We start from the raw sequence: 15,389 nt of genomic DNA, 5'->3' as shown, positions 1-15,389 counted from the left end.
AATGGTATTTCTATGATTTATAGCATTATTACTGTATTCTTTTTTTTAAATAATGATATATGTTTCTTTTATGGTTTATTCAAGAAAACCTAAATTGAATACAACACAGTATTTGTTGTTCTTTATAAGAAAATTAGTTAGTTATTATGGACCAGCCCTGCCAAAAAGATCAGTTTCTAAATCCTATTTGAGAAAATTAAAAAAAAAAAAAAAAAACTCACTTTTAAAGTCCAAATCAACAGAAAGTTTCATTGTAGTTTTACAACACATTAATAATCTTTACAAAAAATCTATATTTTAGAGGGAAAAAAAAGTTCAAGAAATAACTTTTAAAAAATGTGAGTGAGACTTTCATTACTTGTCACATGTATATATGTAACTTATAACCTCAGTAACTAGAAAATATGTGTGTTCTCATGTTGCAAATACATTTATAAAATTAAACTTGGACACAAAATTTATCAAAGAATTCTTTAAAATAATGCAGAGCGTGATAAATAAATGCAAATTGTGTTTTCAACTACATTACTTGATGTGAATAAATGTAGTTTCCGCACCACCACTAGAATTCGCTGCCGGAGCAGCTATCTATACATCGACTATCAAATTATTCAATTTTCAAACCGTAATTTTAAACTGTAAGTATAATGAAACAGCTCCAATAAAAGTGAAAACGACTTGAAAAAATACTGAACCCCAGCTTTGGATCTGATTTTTGAAAAGGAATTTTATTAAAATACTGCCCATATTATTAAAATTCATTGAACAGGTAATAATATAAAGTTTCCTTTAGGCTTTCTGAACTTTGGTTTGTGCCATCCACCACAGATGGCAGCAACGTGGTTAAACATTTCTTTTCTATTCGATTTTCCGTTCCATTCACAAAATCACTACTACCAAATGCAGTACATAGTGAGGTAAGATGTAACCCATCAAAAATCTTACCTTATAAAGTATTAGCAGGGTTTATATTCTCAAAGAGTGAAAATGATTTTACATAGTTTTCACTTCAAATCGTTAATATTATCCTTGTTTAAAAATATAAAAAAAACAAGGAAACAGTTTTTAAACCATTCTTTAGATTCTGTAGTTTTTCCCCACAAATCGTTGGCTAGCTTGAAAAATTTCCCAAGTTATTTCTTTCATTCTACGTCTACTTTCTGTACAATCAAGAGAAAAAATGATATTATTTGTACTATTATTAGATTAATAAGCAATTATAATAGATTAGACCCAATAGTAACAAGCTTAACCAATTAGTAAATTATTTTAGTAGCACTTGCAGTCAATTCAATTAACTGTGTATTCTAAATTCACTAATTGTCTGTATTTTCCAATTTAATATTTTTTTTTTTGTTTATTAATTTTTTTTTGTTTTGTGTCCTTTGTCCGTTGTGTCTCTTGTGTATTGTGTTTGTTTTTTTGTACCGTGCACACCCCTGTAATCTCTTCTCAGAGTGTTGGTGTGCATGTCACAATTTATAAATAAATAAATAAATAAATAAATAAATAAATAAAGAGTATTCAGCATCTGTCATTCGTTCCTTACTGTGTTACGTCGCATAACTGTCGCACATTTTATACTAAAAATCACGTCTGAAAAGCAGGGCACGGCTTTTATGCGGTAAAAAAAAAAGCATGTCGTGAGGCCCTGGGCCCTGGGGTTAAGAGTCCACCGACTGCGGACACGACTCCGGGCGACCGCACCTGTGAAGGTCTGGTAGCGCTCGGACAGGGTCTCGGTGAGCTCGGTGTGGCGCAGCGGCTCCACCTTGAACAGCAGGTCGTCGGTGCGGTCCTTGACGACCACGGACAGGTGCTGCTCCAGCACCTTGCTGAGCGTGTCGAGCGAGCTGCGGATCACCTGCTCCTTCCACACCAGCTGCGCACGGGACCCCCCCCCCGCCACGTCAAGCCGCCGACAATGCGGCAGTGCATCGCGAGGCACACACTAGGACGCTGGTGTCGGTACCTTGGCATTGGTATCATGAGACTTCCACAAATTATCGGTAAACCAATTAAACGACTTTTTGAAAAGAATTTTCTCTTAACTTTATATTACAGGGCAATTTTTACACACAAAAAAAAATCAGATCCAAATTGATGTTTTAGCAAAAAAGCTATTAAAAAAATTATTATTTCCAGTGATAAACTCCACATAATTTAAGCGGACAATCTCCAACTAGTCATGCATAATGTGCAACCATAAACTAAAATGTGGAAAGAATTTGCGCTTGTGAGCGTGATGACTTTCTCTACAGGGTCATCAGAGGAGATGTTTCCTGGTTCTACGAATTTGATGTGGAACCCAAATTTTAAAATAACGGAATGGAAACAAGCAGGGAAGCCAAGCACGAAAAAGAGAAGGAAACTGAAGTCGAATGTCAAGACAAAACTGATAGATAATTTTTTTATTCTCGGGGCATTGTCCATCAGGAACTTGTCCCTCCAGGCCAGACAGTTACTGGAAACTTCTACATTGATGTTCTCAGATGTCTCAAAACTCGTTTTGACTCGGGTCCGATGAATTTGACCCGAGGGAGGCTGGTGGATCCATCATCATGACAATGCTCATACATACACTTCGCTAGTTGAACGTGAGTTTTTGGCCTAAATACAATTACCACGATGGAACACACCCTTAATTCATCTGATTTGGCACCATGGTCAGGTGGAGCCCATGAAAACAGAAACGAGGCAGCTGAAGAACCCGAAAACAGAGGACTTCCAAGGAGATGGTGCAAGTGCTGTGTGTCTCCGGGGGAGTATTTTGAAAGGGACAATATTGAATTACCTGATTAAATGTAAAATAAAATTTTTAGATGAACTTTCTGGACAAACCTCGCATTCGACAGAAACGCCCCTCCGATCTGTACCTGTTGCTTGTAGTCCGTCTCATTGGTGGGACCGCCTTCCTGCATGGCTTCTTGCAGCAGTCTCATTGGGTCATGGCCATCCCCTCCATCATCCGGCAACAAGTCGGTCTTCTCGTCTGCCGACATCTGCACAAAAAACCCAACACAATCTGGCACTTCCCCACATTGTCTCTTCAAACCTGATGGATGCACCCCACCTTGGGAGAGGCGGGAGAGAGAAACACTTTCCAACGCCAAAATATCTGCCGTTAGCACTGGCCTTTGTTTCAGTGTGCACTGTAACCAGATACATGCCAAGGAGTACAAAAGTTTTAGACACGACTTTAAGATGTTCCCACATTTTTTTTTTAATGTATCCAAAACTTTATATTATGTAAAGGAAATTTTGGAATGAGAATTTTGGAAATACATTTTATTGTATTTCATTAAGTGCATCATCTGATATTTAATTTTTACTTCTAAGAAGCCATAACTGAAAGACGCCATCTTCGTTTGAACCATTTTTTGAGTCATCAATTTTATTTATATAATTTAATATTAAAATATTTTGTATTATTTGAGGATAGCACATAATTTAATGGATTGCCTTGTTATCAATAGTGACAGACTGTAACCCATAGTTTTACCTGTAACATAATATGTTGTTTGGCAATGAATTATTTTTTTCAGAATGGATAGACAAGACACTATTTTATGGTTTTAAAAAAATCAACAAATAGCAAAATTAAAACTTAGTATTATAATTAATATGGTATAAAAAATATGATTTTTAATGTTAACAAGCCGGGTAGTAAAAAACCTGCAAGAGTCAATGCTATTTACTCTGTAATAATCCAAGAGTGAGAGACACTATAGATTCTGAGCGCAGTGACCTCAGACTACTCACTGTGGTGGAAGCCATACATGCCCGAGGTTCTCTTTGTAGGTGATTATGCAGTGGTTTGCAGTTGCCTACCACTACATAGACGTGACAAACAAAAAAACACTCGGCATTGAATCTGAAAGGAAATTTTTTCCACCGGGAAAAGTCAAACCTGACCGGAAATCGAACCAAAAACCTTTGGAACACCACTTAAATATATTTTTTTACAGGCCTTTATTGCCTGCGATAGCAGTGGTTGTTCATATTGCGATGCTGGGGACATACTGATACTTACTCTTTAACCTTGCCTATTGTCAACCAAACACTCCATTTTTGTCACTATTATCTACACCATGTGAGAAGCATAAACCTGTTCTCTACCCAAGATTCACACAAGTAACCATTTAGAAAACCCAGGGGAAAATTATATAAAGAGCGAGAGAGGTAGTTAAATAACATTACTGACATTGCTAGAAAAAGAAATAAATTATTTAGCAAATAGCACTAGCCTAATGCTTGAGGTACATTAAATCACACTGAGTATTAATATTTATACATAAATAAAAAAAAACACTGGTTGTTACATTCTGTTTACACTATAATGTCTACTTTATTCAAAAGAGTATTAAAAAAAAAACTGAAAATTAAATAATTCTTTCGAGCATTACGGTTAATATGGAGATTGCATGGCATGAGCAATAATAATTTTATTTTAATCAGCACATTTTGGTTTTTGACTTTTAGCAGAAGAATCGGTTACAATATTAAATCAAAATAAAATATTCAATCAGACCTGTGCCATTTATTATTTAGGTAAAAAATTGTAATAAAATTGATTTTAATGCAGATTTGGATAACTCGAAAAATACGACTGGTATAGTAAGGATAATCAAATTATAAGCCTTCAAATGATATTTCAGGCGATTGAATGAATCAACAGTAATTATCACTAGGGACACCTGTATTTCGCGAATACATTTAGTGTCAAGGTATTCCACAAAATACTGTAGCTTTTCTCCTGTGGTTACTGGCTGAGGTCGGTGAGAGGTGTCGTCCCGCTATTTGACGGGGCCAATGAGAATGTGGTCACCGTACTGCTGCACACTCATATATATGCCATGACTCTTTGAAAAGGCTACAGTGTTTTTGTGAAATACCTTGACATGAAATGAGATCGCGAAACACAGGTGTCCCTAACCATCACTTGCGAACATAGGTAGGTAACAAGATGGGACGGGCAGGACCTACCACTTTGAGGTTGAGGCCGAGCGGCTTGCTGCGGAACAGCTTCAAGGCCTCCTCCAGATGCTCCTCCTCCCGGAAGCAGATGCCCACGAAGGAGCTGTTGCGTGGCGTGGGCTCGAACTTCACCAGCCCCGTGCCGATCATGTTCTCGATGAGCAGCCTCAGATCCTGCCGGCAAGACCACGCACCGCCCCCTGCTGCAGCTGCCAGCTACAGGGCGTCTCTGTCTCGTCCTCGGGTTGCCGCGTGCGTTTTGATGGGCGTTTACTCTCTCTTACCAACTACTAGTGCCGTCTTTGTTTCAACGAGCTCTGTTGCCTGATACATACCACAGACAGAACTTCATAATGTCATGAAAATTTGTTTCAACATCCTTGAAAAATTTATTTTGTAAAAGAAATTTAGGAATGAGAAATATTATCCTGTTGTATTTCATCAAAAGCATATGATAGTATTCGATTCTTACTTCTAATAAAATGTAGTTAAAATACAACATCTTGGTTTCAACCACTTTTGTCATCAAATATTTTTTACCTAATTTAATATTAAAATTGTTGATTCTGTTTGACTATAGCACATAATCAATGTGATGTCACGTTATTAACAGTGGCAAACTGCTGGAAATAGTTTCTCCATTTAAATAAATGATTTGTGTAGAGAGTTTATGGTTGATCTTTCAGAATTACAACTGTAGCATTGTGAAAAGGCACTATTTTATCAATCACCTTTTACCTTTATGTAACGTGTGTGCAAGCCCTTGACCTTCACACCGTACGGGAATGATGACCCATCTTCGTGTTCATATTCTTGAAGCTCGGAATAAAGCTCTTCAAGAGCTAGGTCAATCTTGTTCTGCTCAGAGCTGGCCTGGAACAAAAAATAATTTCCTTTCAGCACAGTTATCTTGAACGATACAATTATGTCGCCACTGCCTTCAGCCACAAATACACAATTTGACCGCAAGCTCCGTAAGCAGGTCCTAAGGTATGCTATCCACAAAACACTGACTAAATGCATTATTTTGAAACACCTAACTACTTAGTTTCTCAAAGCGTGAAGCACAAAACCACGAAGCAACTGAGAAAAGGTGGACAACGTGCAAACTAGTTAACCTACTGTGAAAACACCATACATGAGCCACGGAGAAATATAATTTTTTTTTTAGAGCCATACATACAGTGTTTAGTCAGAATTTGACCATCAAACTTTGGCTGCAGATTCATCACGAAAAAGTATATTGAAAACATATCAACGACATATGGTCTAAAGTAATTACCAAGACTGGTCTGCATCTTGGAAGTTGGAAATGAACCTGTTTATTCCTAATAATAGAGAGTATTTAAGTTGAAACATACAGCATCTGGGTAGTTTATTAACTGAACAAAGTTCTGATAACTAATGTCATACATATGTGTGTGTGTGTGTTGTTTTTTTATTTACAGCAGCCAAACATTTTTGTGTGAATTCAAACTCAACCTGTACATTGTACCCTTACACGTATGTGTAGTATTCAGCTGTCAGACACCAGAGCCAGTCTACAGCATTTATCACGACAGTGGCAGCTTCCTATCCCAAACGACATTAAGAACACACTAACTTAGCTAATTTAGTAAAGAATTTTCTTTAACTAGCCATCTTTTCAAATAACTTGCTAAGTTAGCAAAGTAATTTTTTTTTACAGTATGACTAGTTAAATTTATGCGATTAAAAATCATTTGTAGCTTAAATGTTCTAAATAATTTTTTCCCCTAAAAGTACAGCATGTTAGATTTTATTATGATCTGTTATAAATATTAGGGTTATTTATGACTGATTAGCAAAACGTTTTTAAGTCAAGAATTTAATAATTTTGCACAAGGGAGAAAAAAAAAGCGCGGGGGGGGGGGGGGGGAAGGAATTAAAATTCTTTGGAAATATGCCTACAAATAAAAATTATGAGTGTTTTGATTTTTTTTAAAATTCAGAACTGTAATTTACTGGCCTATCATCTTTTCTCGGTTTGACAATGAGTTATGGGACATTCCTTCTGTAAAACAAAAATGAATATTCAAACAGAACCTCACATTCACTATGCATTCTTTCACAGTCTGGATGATGGCAGTCTAGCATTAAATTTTACCTTAAAATTATTATTACCAAGTGATTTACATGACTTTCATGAATTTCAAGTAAATTCTGTGACTTTGCCTGACCAATTTCAACTTCCCCAACCGACTTTTCCACGACTTTCCAGAATGCAGACACTGGCTCATATTTGAATTATTGAAATCACACAAAAGAAGTGTGAAATACTGTATATACCAAATTTTTTTTATACAGAAAGGATTTTAAAATTGAAATGTAATTTTTTGGGAAATTTTAATCTTGATAGTGTTTTATGTTGTGGAGAAATTTTTAATGTAGTAAATTTGTTCACCCGTGTGACAAGACAAAGTTAAGAAACCTCAACTAGATAGTTTTAGAGAGATATCACACTGCCTTACAAAGCTGACGCTTGGCTGGAAAAAAAATATCCAACTCAGCTGATTATCCACGTGACCTCTGCTGTCCTCATAGCCACTGCTGAGTCGCTCTCTCTCTGGGAGTCAGTTCTGTGCCTGAGTTGTAGAATATGACATACATATACAAGGCAGACACAACAGACACAGCATGGCACAACAAAATTGAGGCCAACATGCTTTACTCAGTTTTTTTAAAACATATTTACTCATTAAGCTATGCAGTAACATAAGCAAATCTTTCTTGTGAAATTACTATGATATATTTTTTTTTATGGAATACCTTTTATTTTACAGAAACACACAAGACCACGCTATTCCATTTTTAATAAAAACAGCTCTTCAATGTTTACACTACTTGGCAATGTCAATGTAAAAATTACAGCAAAGGCTTGTTAAATAACCTTGCAGGTGACGTAACTTACTTATTTTTTTTTCTGTACATATAATGTTTTCAGCCTCATGAAACACAATATTCACGTCTACTAAAAAGCTATGTTACGACACCAAAACCTCCCTCCGTTATTCAATCTTAAACAAAAAAAAAGACTGTTGGAGAAAGCTGCATCTATGATAACTCTGTGGTGTTATGGAAGAGAGGGTTAAGTTAATAACATTAAATTTTAAGAGAGGTGGAAGAAAGTCAAGGATTATTTGAAGGATATGCCTTTTGACACTTTATATGGTTTGTAGTTTTGTGTTGTCTGTATAAGATATCAATAATTAATAATATAACGACTAATAATTGATCGTGAAAATAATATTAGACTTTCTTCCACCTCTCTTAAAATGTGATGTTTTTGACTTAACCCTCTCTTCCGTAACACCACAGATACATGTCCTCGGTTGTACGGTGGTTACGCAAGTTCGGTCCGGCCGGTCGGGCACGCTTCCTCTCGCACGCACCTTCTCCAGGATGCTGGACAGCTTGTTGATGGAGGTGAACAGCGTGTCGGCGTAGTCCCTGGTGCGCGCCAGCTGGCTCTTGAAGGGCAGCGGGGCCGGCACCTCGTCCAGGGCGCACAGGTCCTGCTTGACCACCTCCGCCGAGCCCATTAGCTCGATGGTCTTCCGCTTCAGCACCGCCATGCCGGCGTCCTTCTGGGGCAGCTCGCCATCCCGCTTGGCGCCCGCCTCGCCATCGCCCGGCATCTGCAGCTGGTCATCCGTCATCGCGAGTCCTGGGAGCACCAGCATCACGGCCGTGTCATTCAGTTACAACCCAGGGGTGTATGCAAGGGGGGCATATAGTAGGGATACTCTCACCCCCCTCCCCCCCCAAAATCCAAAGGAAAAAAGCCATCATTCCTATCAACAAACAAAAAGAATTTGAAAGAAAACAGTGGTAAAAAATCATTTATATCCACCACTCTTCCAAAAAAAAAATATAAAGAAAAAAGCCATCATTCCTATCAACAAATGAAAAGAATTTGAAAGTGAACAGTGGGAAAAAATCATTTATATCTACCACCCTTCCAAAAAAAAAAATTATAAAGAAAAAAGCCATCATTCCTATCAACAAACGAAAAGAATTTGAAAGTGAACACTGGGAAAAATCATTTATATCCACCCCCCTTCCAAAAAAAAATCAAAAGAAAAAAACCCATCATTCCTATCTACTAACGAAAAGAATTTGAAAGCGATCTGTGGGAAAAATCATTTATATCTACAACCCCCCCCCCCCCCGCAACCACCTTCTCCAACAACAAATGAAATGATATTTCGGCACATGCTCCTGACTATAAAAACAAACAACAAAGCTAGAGGGATTGAATGAGCAATTACAATTTCAGTTCTCTCTCTCTCTCTTAACAGCATAGCCCTTACTATAGCGTGGAACTGTTAATGGATAGAAATGCACCCAATTTTTTTTTTGACAATGTGTTTTTCAATTTTTAACCTCTGTTCACGAAAATTGTCGTGAAAACAACTTTTCGTAGATGGTGGTAGAGGTGACAATTCAGGTGCTCAGAAACTAGTGTTCATTCCTTTTGCACGGTTCTGCAGGAACGGGAGTGAATGTTAGGTGCGACAGACATCTGTATTGGGCGAGAATAACTCCCGCTCGCTCTCACGACTGTTAGTGCATCGATACACCTTGCAGTCTGCTGCGGATTCCACATCACCTTTTCCCTTTCCCTGGAGTACCTTGTTCGTTTGGCACTGTTCTTCAGTTTTTTCTCTCGGGCCCTTGTTGTACGTGCCAGTGGTGGTCCTATAGAAGGCTGAAGTATTTTTTTTAAAATCTATAACTAAAAAAATGAAGTGATAAATAATATACTTTACTTCAGTCTGCACTTGACCTTTCCATTACAATTTTTTTTTGTTTAAAAAATTTGTAATCCTACATATTTAGTGCTAATGTAGACCTAATGTGAACATTTTTTGAAAACTTTCCAAAGCATCAGAAACATATTAAATTTAAACTTTTAAGTGGCTAGTTTCCCCCCTAAATTTTCGACTTACAAATTTAACTAGGAGGTATTCCAAATCACCCAAAACTCTACGGATATTCACCCCTCCCAAAATTGAAGGCTGGGTCCGCCATTGCTGCATGAATCCGTTATGTAAAACACCATAGCTAACTTTCGAATATGCCCGGCTATTATCCTACCTTTACCCTTCCCCTCTTAAGCCTATTAAGTCTAATACACCTACATCTTTAACCATGATTGTCATCTACCAGCACAAACAGCTGTACCTTGCTTCTTTAAGCCTGTCTTTAAACATGCAATTCCCCTCCCCCTTTACAAGGTGCAGTTATCAAAAGCTCATTCCTCACTTCACCTCATTAATAACCTAACAGAATTCAAATTTTGTAAATAATTTCCTCAAATAGGTACTGCATATAGTAAAGTCTTACAATGAGTTTTTTTTTTGTGCCCACACTTCAATTTCAAGCTTCATCTTTAGTGCTGCAATAGTGAAGCCGAGCCCTAGCGTTAGACTTGGGCGCCACCACGTGGACCCAGTTGAAACTGTACTTCAGGGCAGTGCTGTGACCCGCGTGGGTGCTAGGTTCATCCTCCCCCAGTATCAGACGGTGGCAACTCACCTGCTCTCAGCGTCGGGTACGCTAATTACAAATGACGGCAGCTATTAACTGATGGGCTCTTAAGGTGGTCCAGACACCTCCAACGATGTGCACATGTGTGGTGGGGTAAAAGATACTTGAGGAGATTTGGTATGAGCAAATTAATCAAATAAATTACTCCACGTGTTAATTCTTTAAAAACACAAATGATAATGAAGCTGCTAAAAAGTCAACGGCAAAGAGTCAGTTTATGTGCAGGCCAGAACACCTTGTGGCCTGGTCTAGAAATTTTTTGACATTTAAAATATCTGTAATGGAATAAAAATTCTTAGATGAAACATCCACCACTTGGAGCAAGCCTCAAAGAAACAGAAAAGTGTTTAAAAATACTCACAAAAACTGTGTATGCTAACTAATCAGATATGCAAAAAGGTTGAAGGCAACGCGGTGCGGAGGCTGCTTTTTGGTCTGAGCTGCAATAATGGAAGACTCACCAGGGGGTCAAGGTACTAAAATAGCACAAAATAAATTTATTTATGTCAAAATAGAAAGAACAAGCGATCAGGCCAATATCTCATTGAAAACAGTCTTGGCTACAGTATAAAAAAAAAACCAACATGGCAACATCCGTACTATTGCACTGGCTACCAAATGTAACCTATAAACTGTAATTTCTCAGAAATCCTGTCCAATTTTGAAAAGCTCTTTTCAGGGTACATAGAAGTAGCAATTTTATAAATTTACCTAGGGTGTTATAAATTGCTCAGAGAGCTGATGATAAATGAAATCATGATTACTGTAAACTTAAGCCAGAATTACAATAGCCTAGCTCCTGCGCCCAAAATCTGTCCCATACATCAATGCCTCGCAGCTAGATAAGCTATTTACAAAATGACTTCATCCCTTCCTCAAAATATTTTCCCATATTAGTTCTGCAATAATCCATGTTTTCTCTCTAAAATATTTCTCTCAATATTGTTTGGTATTTATGCTGTGCGTGTACTTATGGTAAATATTCGGAAAAATTCAAAGTCACGATTGAATTGTTTGGGTGAGTTTTAATAAATCCAATGTTAATATGCAAAACGAAAAATATTCAAAACTTCACTGTTGAAAATTGAATGGAGACACCAAACATAGGCCTACTTAATCCATTCACCCATTCGTCAGAAGAATGAGTTTGCCAAACTTTTGACAGAGAGGACGGACGGACGAAATTTCTTTTTACCTTCTAATGGGCTGCATGTCAAGTGATTTTACGAAGGCTGTCGGACAGAGGCGACGGGAGCTGGCTATTATAATTCCGGTTTGATCTGGCATTGGTCTCTAGCGTATATAATACGCACAAGATCTTGTAAAATCGTCTTCTAAATATATTGTTACGAGTTATGCTACAATGCACTGACAATGGTTATTAGAACTCATGCGCTGCTCACTAGGAACGTACCGGCACCTACTCAAGATGTTGCAGAACTTAGCAAACCCAGTATTTTTATATTGTTCCATAGCAAGATCATGCAACAAATCGAGTACAGGCACTCACACAATAAACCACGAGTATTGTAAACACTATCCACATTATATGCAAACATAAACGCGAATCCGGTAGATTGAACATAGAACAGTAGCACTTACGCAGCCTGCAGAACTACAGTTCTCTAAGTATTCCACAATTCCAATAAACGTACTCTTGAAAAATAAAATCACCTTTAAATTGACAAAATTACGTTACGAAATAACACAAAAACTTTCGGCTTCTGAACAGGTCACGTAACATTAACCACAACAATCAACAAACAGGTACAAACGATCATAGAACACGGAGATGAAAGATGATACAATGTTTCTTCTGTTGGAACGATTGAAACGATTGAAACAAAGCAAAAAAATAATCGTTTACTGTGTATGATCACTAAATAATTATCCCCAGGATTTTTAAGGGTTGGAAAAAAGAAACAAAACAAACTATGATATGTTGGTTTCAACAAGTTTTAGGCGATTATAACAGTTTGGCATTTTAATTTTCAAATTCTGGTTTCGCCTAATCATAGCTTATCATTATTTGAACTAGAAATTATTAATTATAAAGCTTTGACATATTTTGTGTCACCACGTCGAGTCAATTGACGCCCGCAGGACAATCGATTAAGGTCCATGTAATTTATTTTAAACAATTTTCAGGAACATTCATTGTAGTACAATAACTTAAGTAACTAATGCTGTAGTAATTTTTATTATTAATTTTGCCGTCACCCACGGTCTCGGGATCGAGACCCGGGGCGGTCCTAGTGGTTTTTAGTGGCTCTAAAGGAAATCTCTGGCGGGCGCCAGGTTAATTCGAGGATTAACCGAGGTGGTTGTGGGCAGTGGCGGATCCAGTATTTTGGTTTGGGAGGGGCTTGACCCAGCTGAGGCTAGGCTTTATCAAGGCAAACACTAAAACAATAGTGGACCCAGATGCTTTTGGAGGGGTCTTGAGCCCCTTAGCCCCCCCTCTGGATCCGCTACTGGTTGTGGGATTTTGCCCCTGCGTGTTACACTAGGATCGACGGCTGTTGATGGTGGGAGGGAGTCCCTACTCCTAATAAGCACTGGCCCTAAACAGTATAGAGGTTTCCTAATTGTTCAGGAGGCACTTGCGAAATAAAGAAACGGTATTTAGGTGCTGGTTTTTTAATATCGCATCTCACATAGTGTAGATGGGGGCACAAGTTACACAATTACACTGGACAAAAAATACGTTGGCACTACATACACTCACACTGATAATTAATTACGTATTACATGGATGTTACGTTGCGGCACTTGCAAACAAGATCCCTACATTGATTTGTGGGTCGACGAAGAGTTTGGGTGGATTGCCTACTCCCGTGATGAGCTGTAGATATATTCGTGCCCGGACTCACCTGTGTGAGTCGCGGGACCACAAAGATAATATTAAGTGACAAAGTCTTTAAGATTGCAGTCGGCAGGCGTATGCTCGACGAATTACGTGAAGTTCTGTTCGCGGGAGTCGGCCCGGACCGTAAGATGACTGCGTCGCGGACCTTTGTTCCACGACGAGCAAAAATTAAAGCGACCGGGATAAGCCCTGCACCAGAAAAGGGCACAGGGCCATGCGGGGAGAGGAAAGAGGATTTAGTGAATTATAATAGTTACCAGAATGACGAATCAGAAGCACAAAAGTTGATATCTCCCCGTGGGATCACACGTCCGCCCCAGCCTGTGAGTAAAACTTTACTGCCGCTTTGTGCCGGCTTGGGAGGGGAGGAAGCGTGATGACGCGCCAAACTTTCTAATGTGCTGTTATTCCAATTTTATAATCATAATTAGTCATTATTATTTATAGGACACTCGTATCTTAATGACATCTGTCTGAATTAGTTGGCAGAAGGCCTGCTATAATAATACATAACAAAATTTAGATTAATTATATTTGAAAATACAAAGTCAAGCTGGAGACTGTCTGTCACTTGTTGATTACTTCAGTGGCTATTTGCAAGTAAAAATAGGGAGGTAAATTAGGTTGGTTAACACTGTGGTTTATTAATTGCGGTTTCCCACGGGGGAAACCGCTGCACCCCTATGACGCACTTTCACTATTAAGGGTTGTTCTGCTAATTAAAAATCACTTAATTAATCACAGTAATTTATGATGCGTGAGAACTGTTTGGTGGTGTTGGCATATGGACATAATCTGTGAAGGCACTCACCAGCATCGGCGGTTCGCTTGACTCACGTGAAATGTGCTAGGGGTGCGTTCTGTTAGCGGGGTTTAATACTGGCGGGTGGAGGCCGGGCTTTATGACCTTCGGAGGGACGACGACAATTTTAATGGGTACATTTTTTTATAACCTGGCATAGACTGATCAATAATCCTTTCACATCCTCGGGAAAACGACCCCTTCTAGCAACACAGCCATTAGGGGTCTTGTTCAGTACAGTATCAACCAGCATCGGGGCCAGACATATTCGCTTATTCTGAAGTCATTCAACCATTTCTACCAACTTACTTTCATATCCATGATGTTATTCACCAAATTGTTTCGCATCAGCTCTGCAGCTAGCCCCACATGGCCGGTATAAATGCTTCAGTCACACAATTAATTAATCTGTGCCTTCTGAACTTTGGCTCCAAGTAACACAAAAGTTTTATCTGGTCGTGTATTGCGGTCTCACCATGATGGCTATGTCATCAGACACTTTACAGTTTAGTCTGCAAAAGGCTGCCACATTATTCGATACAAGTACCCCATGAGTATTCTAATTAAACTGGCCCATGGAATTTTGTAGCACCAATGTTCAGATCCACCTAACAGTGTTTTATTTTATGGCCCATGTGGATTGTAGCACCTGCTATTTTGTGTGTATTTGGGTGAGGGCTACCAGGTGCTTAAGTGCAATTTGTAAAATCATGGTGCCATGCGTGGGAGGTATCGTCGCCACACACCAGGCCATAGACAACACATGCACGAGGGCCTTGACATTAATAAAACCAGCTATTACTAGAATACTTTGTGTAACTAATTAGTAGCATAGCATGAGGGGATGATATGAGCTAGAACACCCTGGGGTATCTCTGCCGGGTTACAACACTGCTGTTGCCCAGCCACGTGGCTACGTCACGACCCCTAGAGGAGTCTCGTGCGAAGTAGCACAAACACATACCTCGCTAGTTGGCATACAGTCATAACATTTACACAACAGTTCGAACACCAGGACAGGCAGTAGGACATCAGCACCTTAGTGATAGACTTTAAAATTTATACTACATGAGATTGAAAATCCTAAGTTTTGAATCGTATAGAGAATGGTTGATTAAAGTAATATTTAAAGGCATTGAGCGATCACACACACACATCTTCATTGAGGGT

The 15,389-nt window shown here is 38.6% G+C and overlaps 1 protein-coding gene across 4 annotated transcripts in view; it reads right to left on the bottom strand.

The window, feature by feature from the left end:
* The window catches only part of LOC134537451 (uncharacterized), a 29,528-nt gene extending 17,196 nt beyond the window's left edge, over positions 1–12,332 (bottom strand). For 2 of the 4 annotated variants that reach the window (XM_063377904.1, XM_063377905.1), the window contains exons 1-6: positions 12,151–12,316; positions 8,388–8,662; positions 5,716–5,850; positions 4,987–5,151; positions 2,877–3,002; positions 1,708–1,882 (exon numbers count right to left, since the gene is read on the bottom strand). In XM_063377904.1, coding sequence (XP_063233974.1) covers positions 1,708–1,882; positions 2,877–3,002; positions 4,987–5,151; positions 5,716–5,850; positions 8,388–8,654 — 868 coding nt within the window. In that variant the 5' untranslated portion in view covers positions 8,655–8,662; positions 12,151–12,316. Of the gene's footprint in view, positions 1–1,707; positions 1,883–2,876; positions 3,003–4,986; positions 5,152–5,715; positions 5,851–8,387; positions 8,663–12,150 lie in introns of all 4 variants that reach the window. The other 2 variants (XM_063377902.1, XM_063377903.1) reach the window with 2 other exon arrangements.
* Positions 12,333–15,389: the final 3,057 nt, after the last annotated feature.

This window comes from Bacillus rossius, chromosome 12, assembly GCF_032445375.1.
Source record: "Bacillus rossius redtenbacheri isolate Brsri chromosome 12, Brsri_v3, whole genome shotgun sequence".
In the NCBI taxonomy this organism is placed as follows: domain Eukaryota; kingdom Metazoa; phylum Arthropoda; class Insecta; order Phasmatodea; family Bacillidae; genus Bacillus; species Bacillus rossius.
Note: the sequence above shows the minus strand (reverse complement) of the source record. Positions and strands in the feature narration are given on the sequence as shown.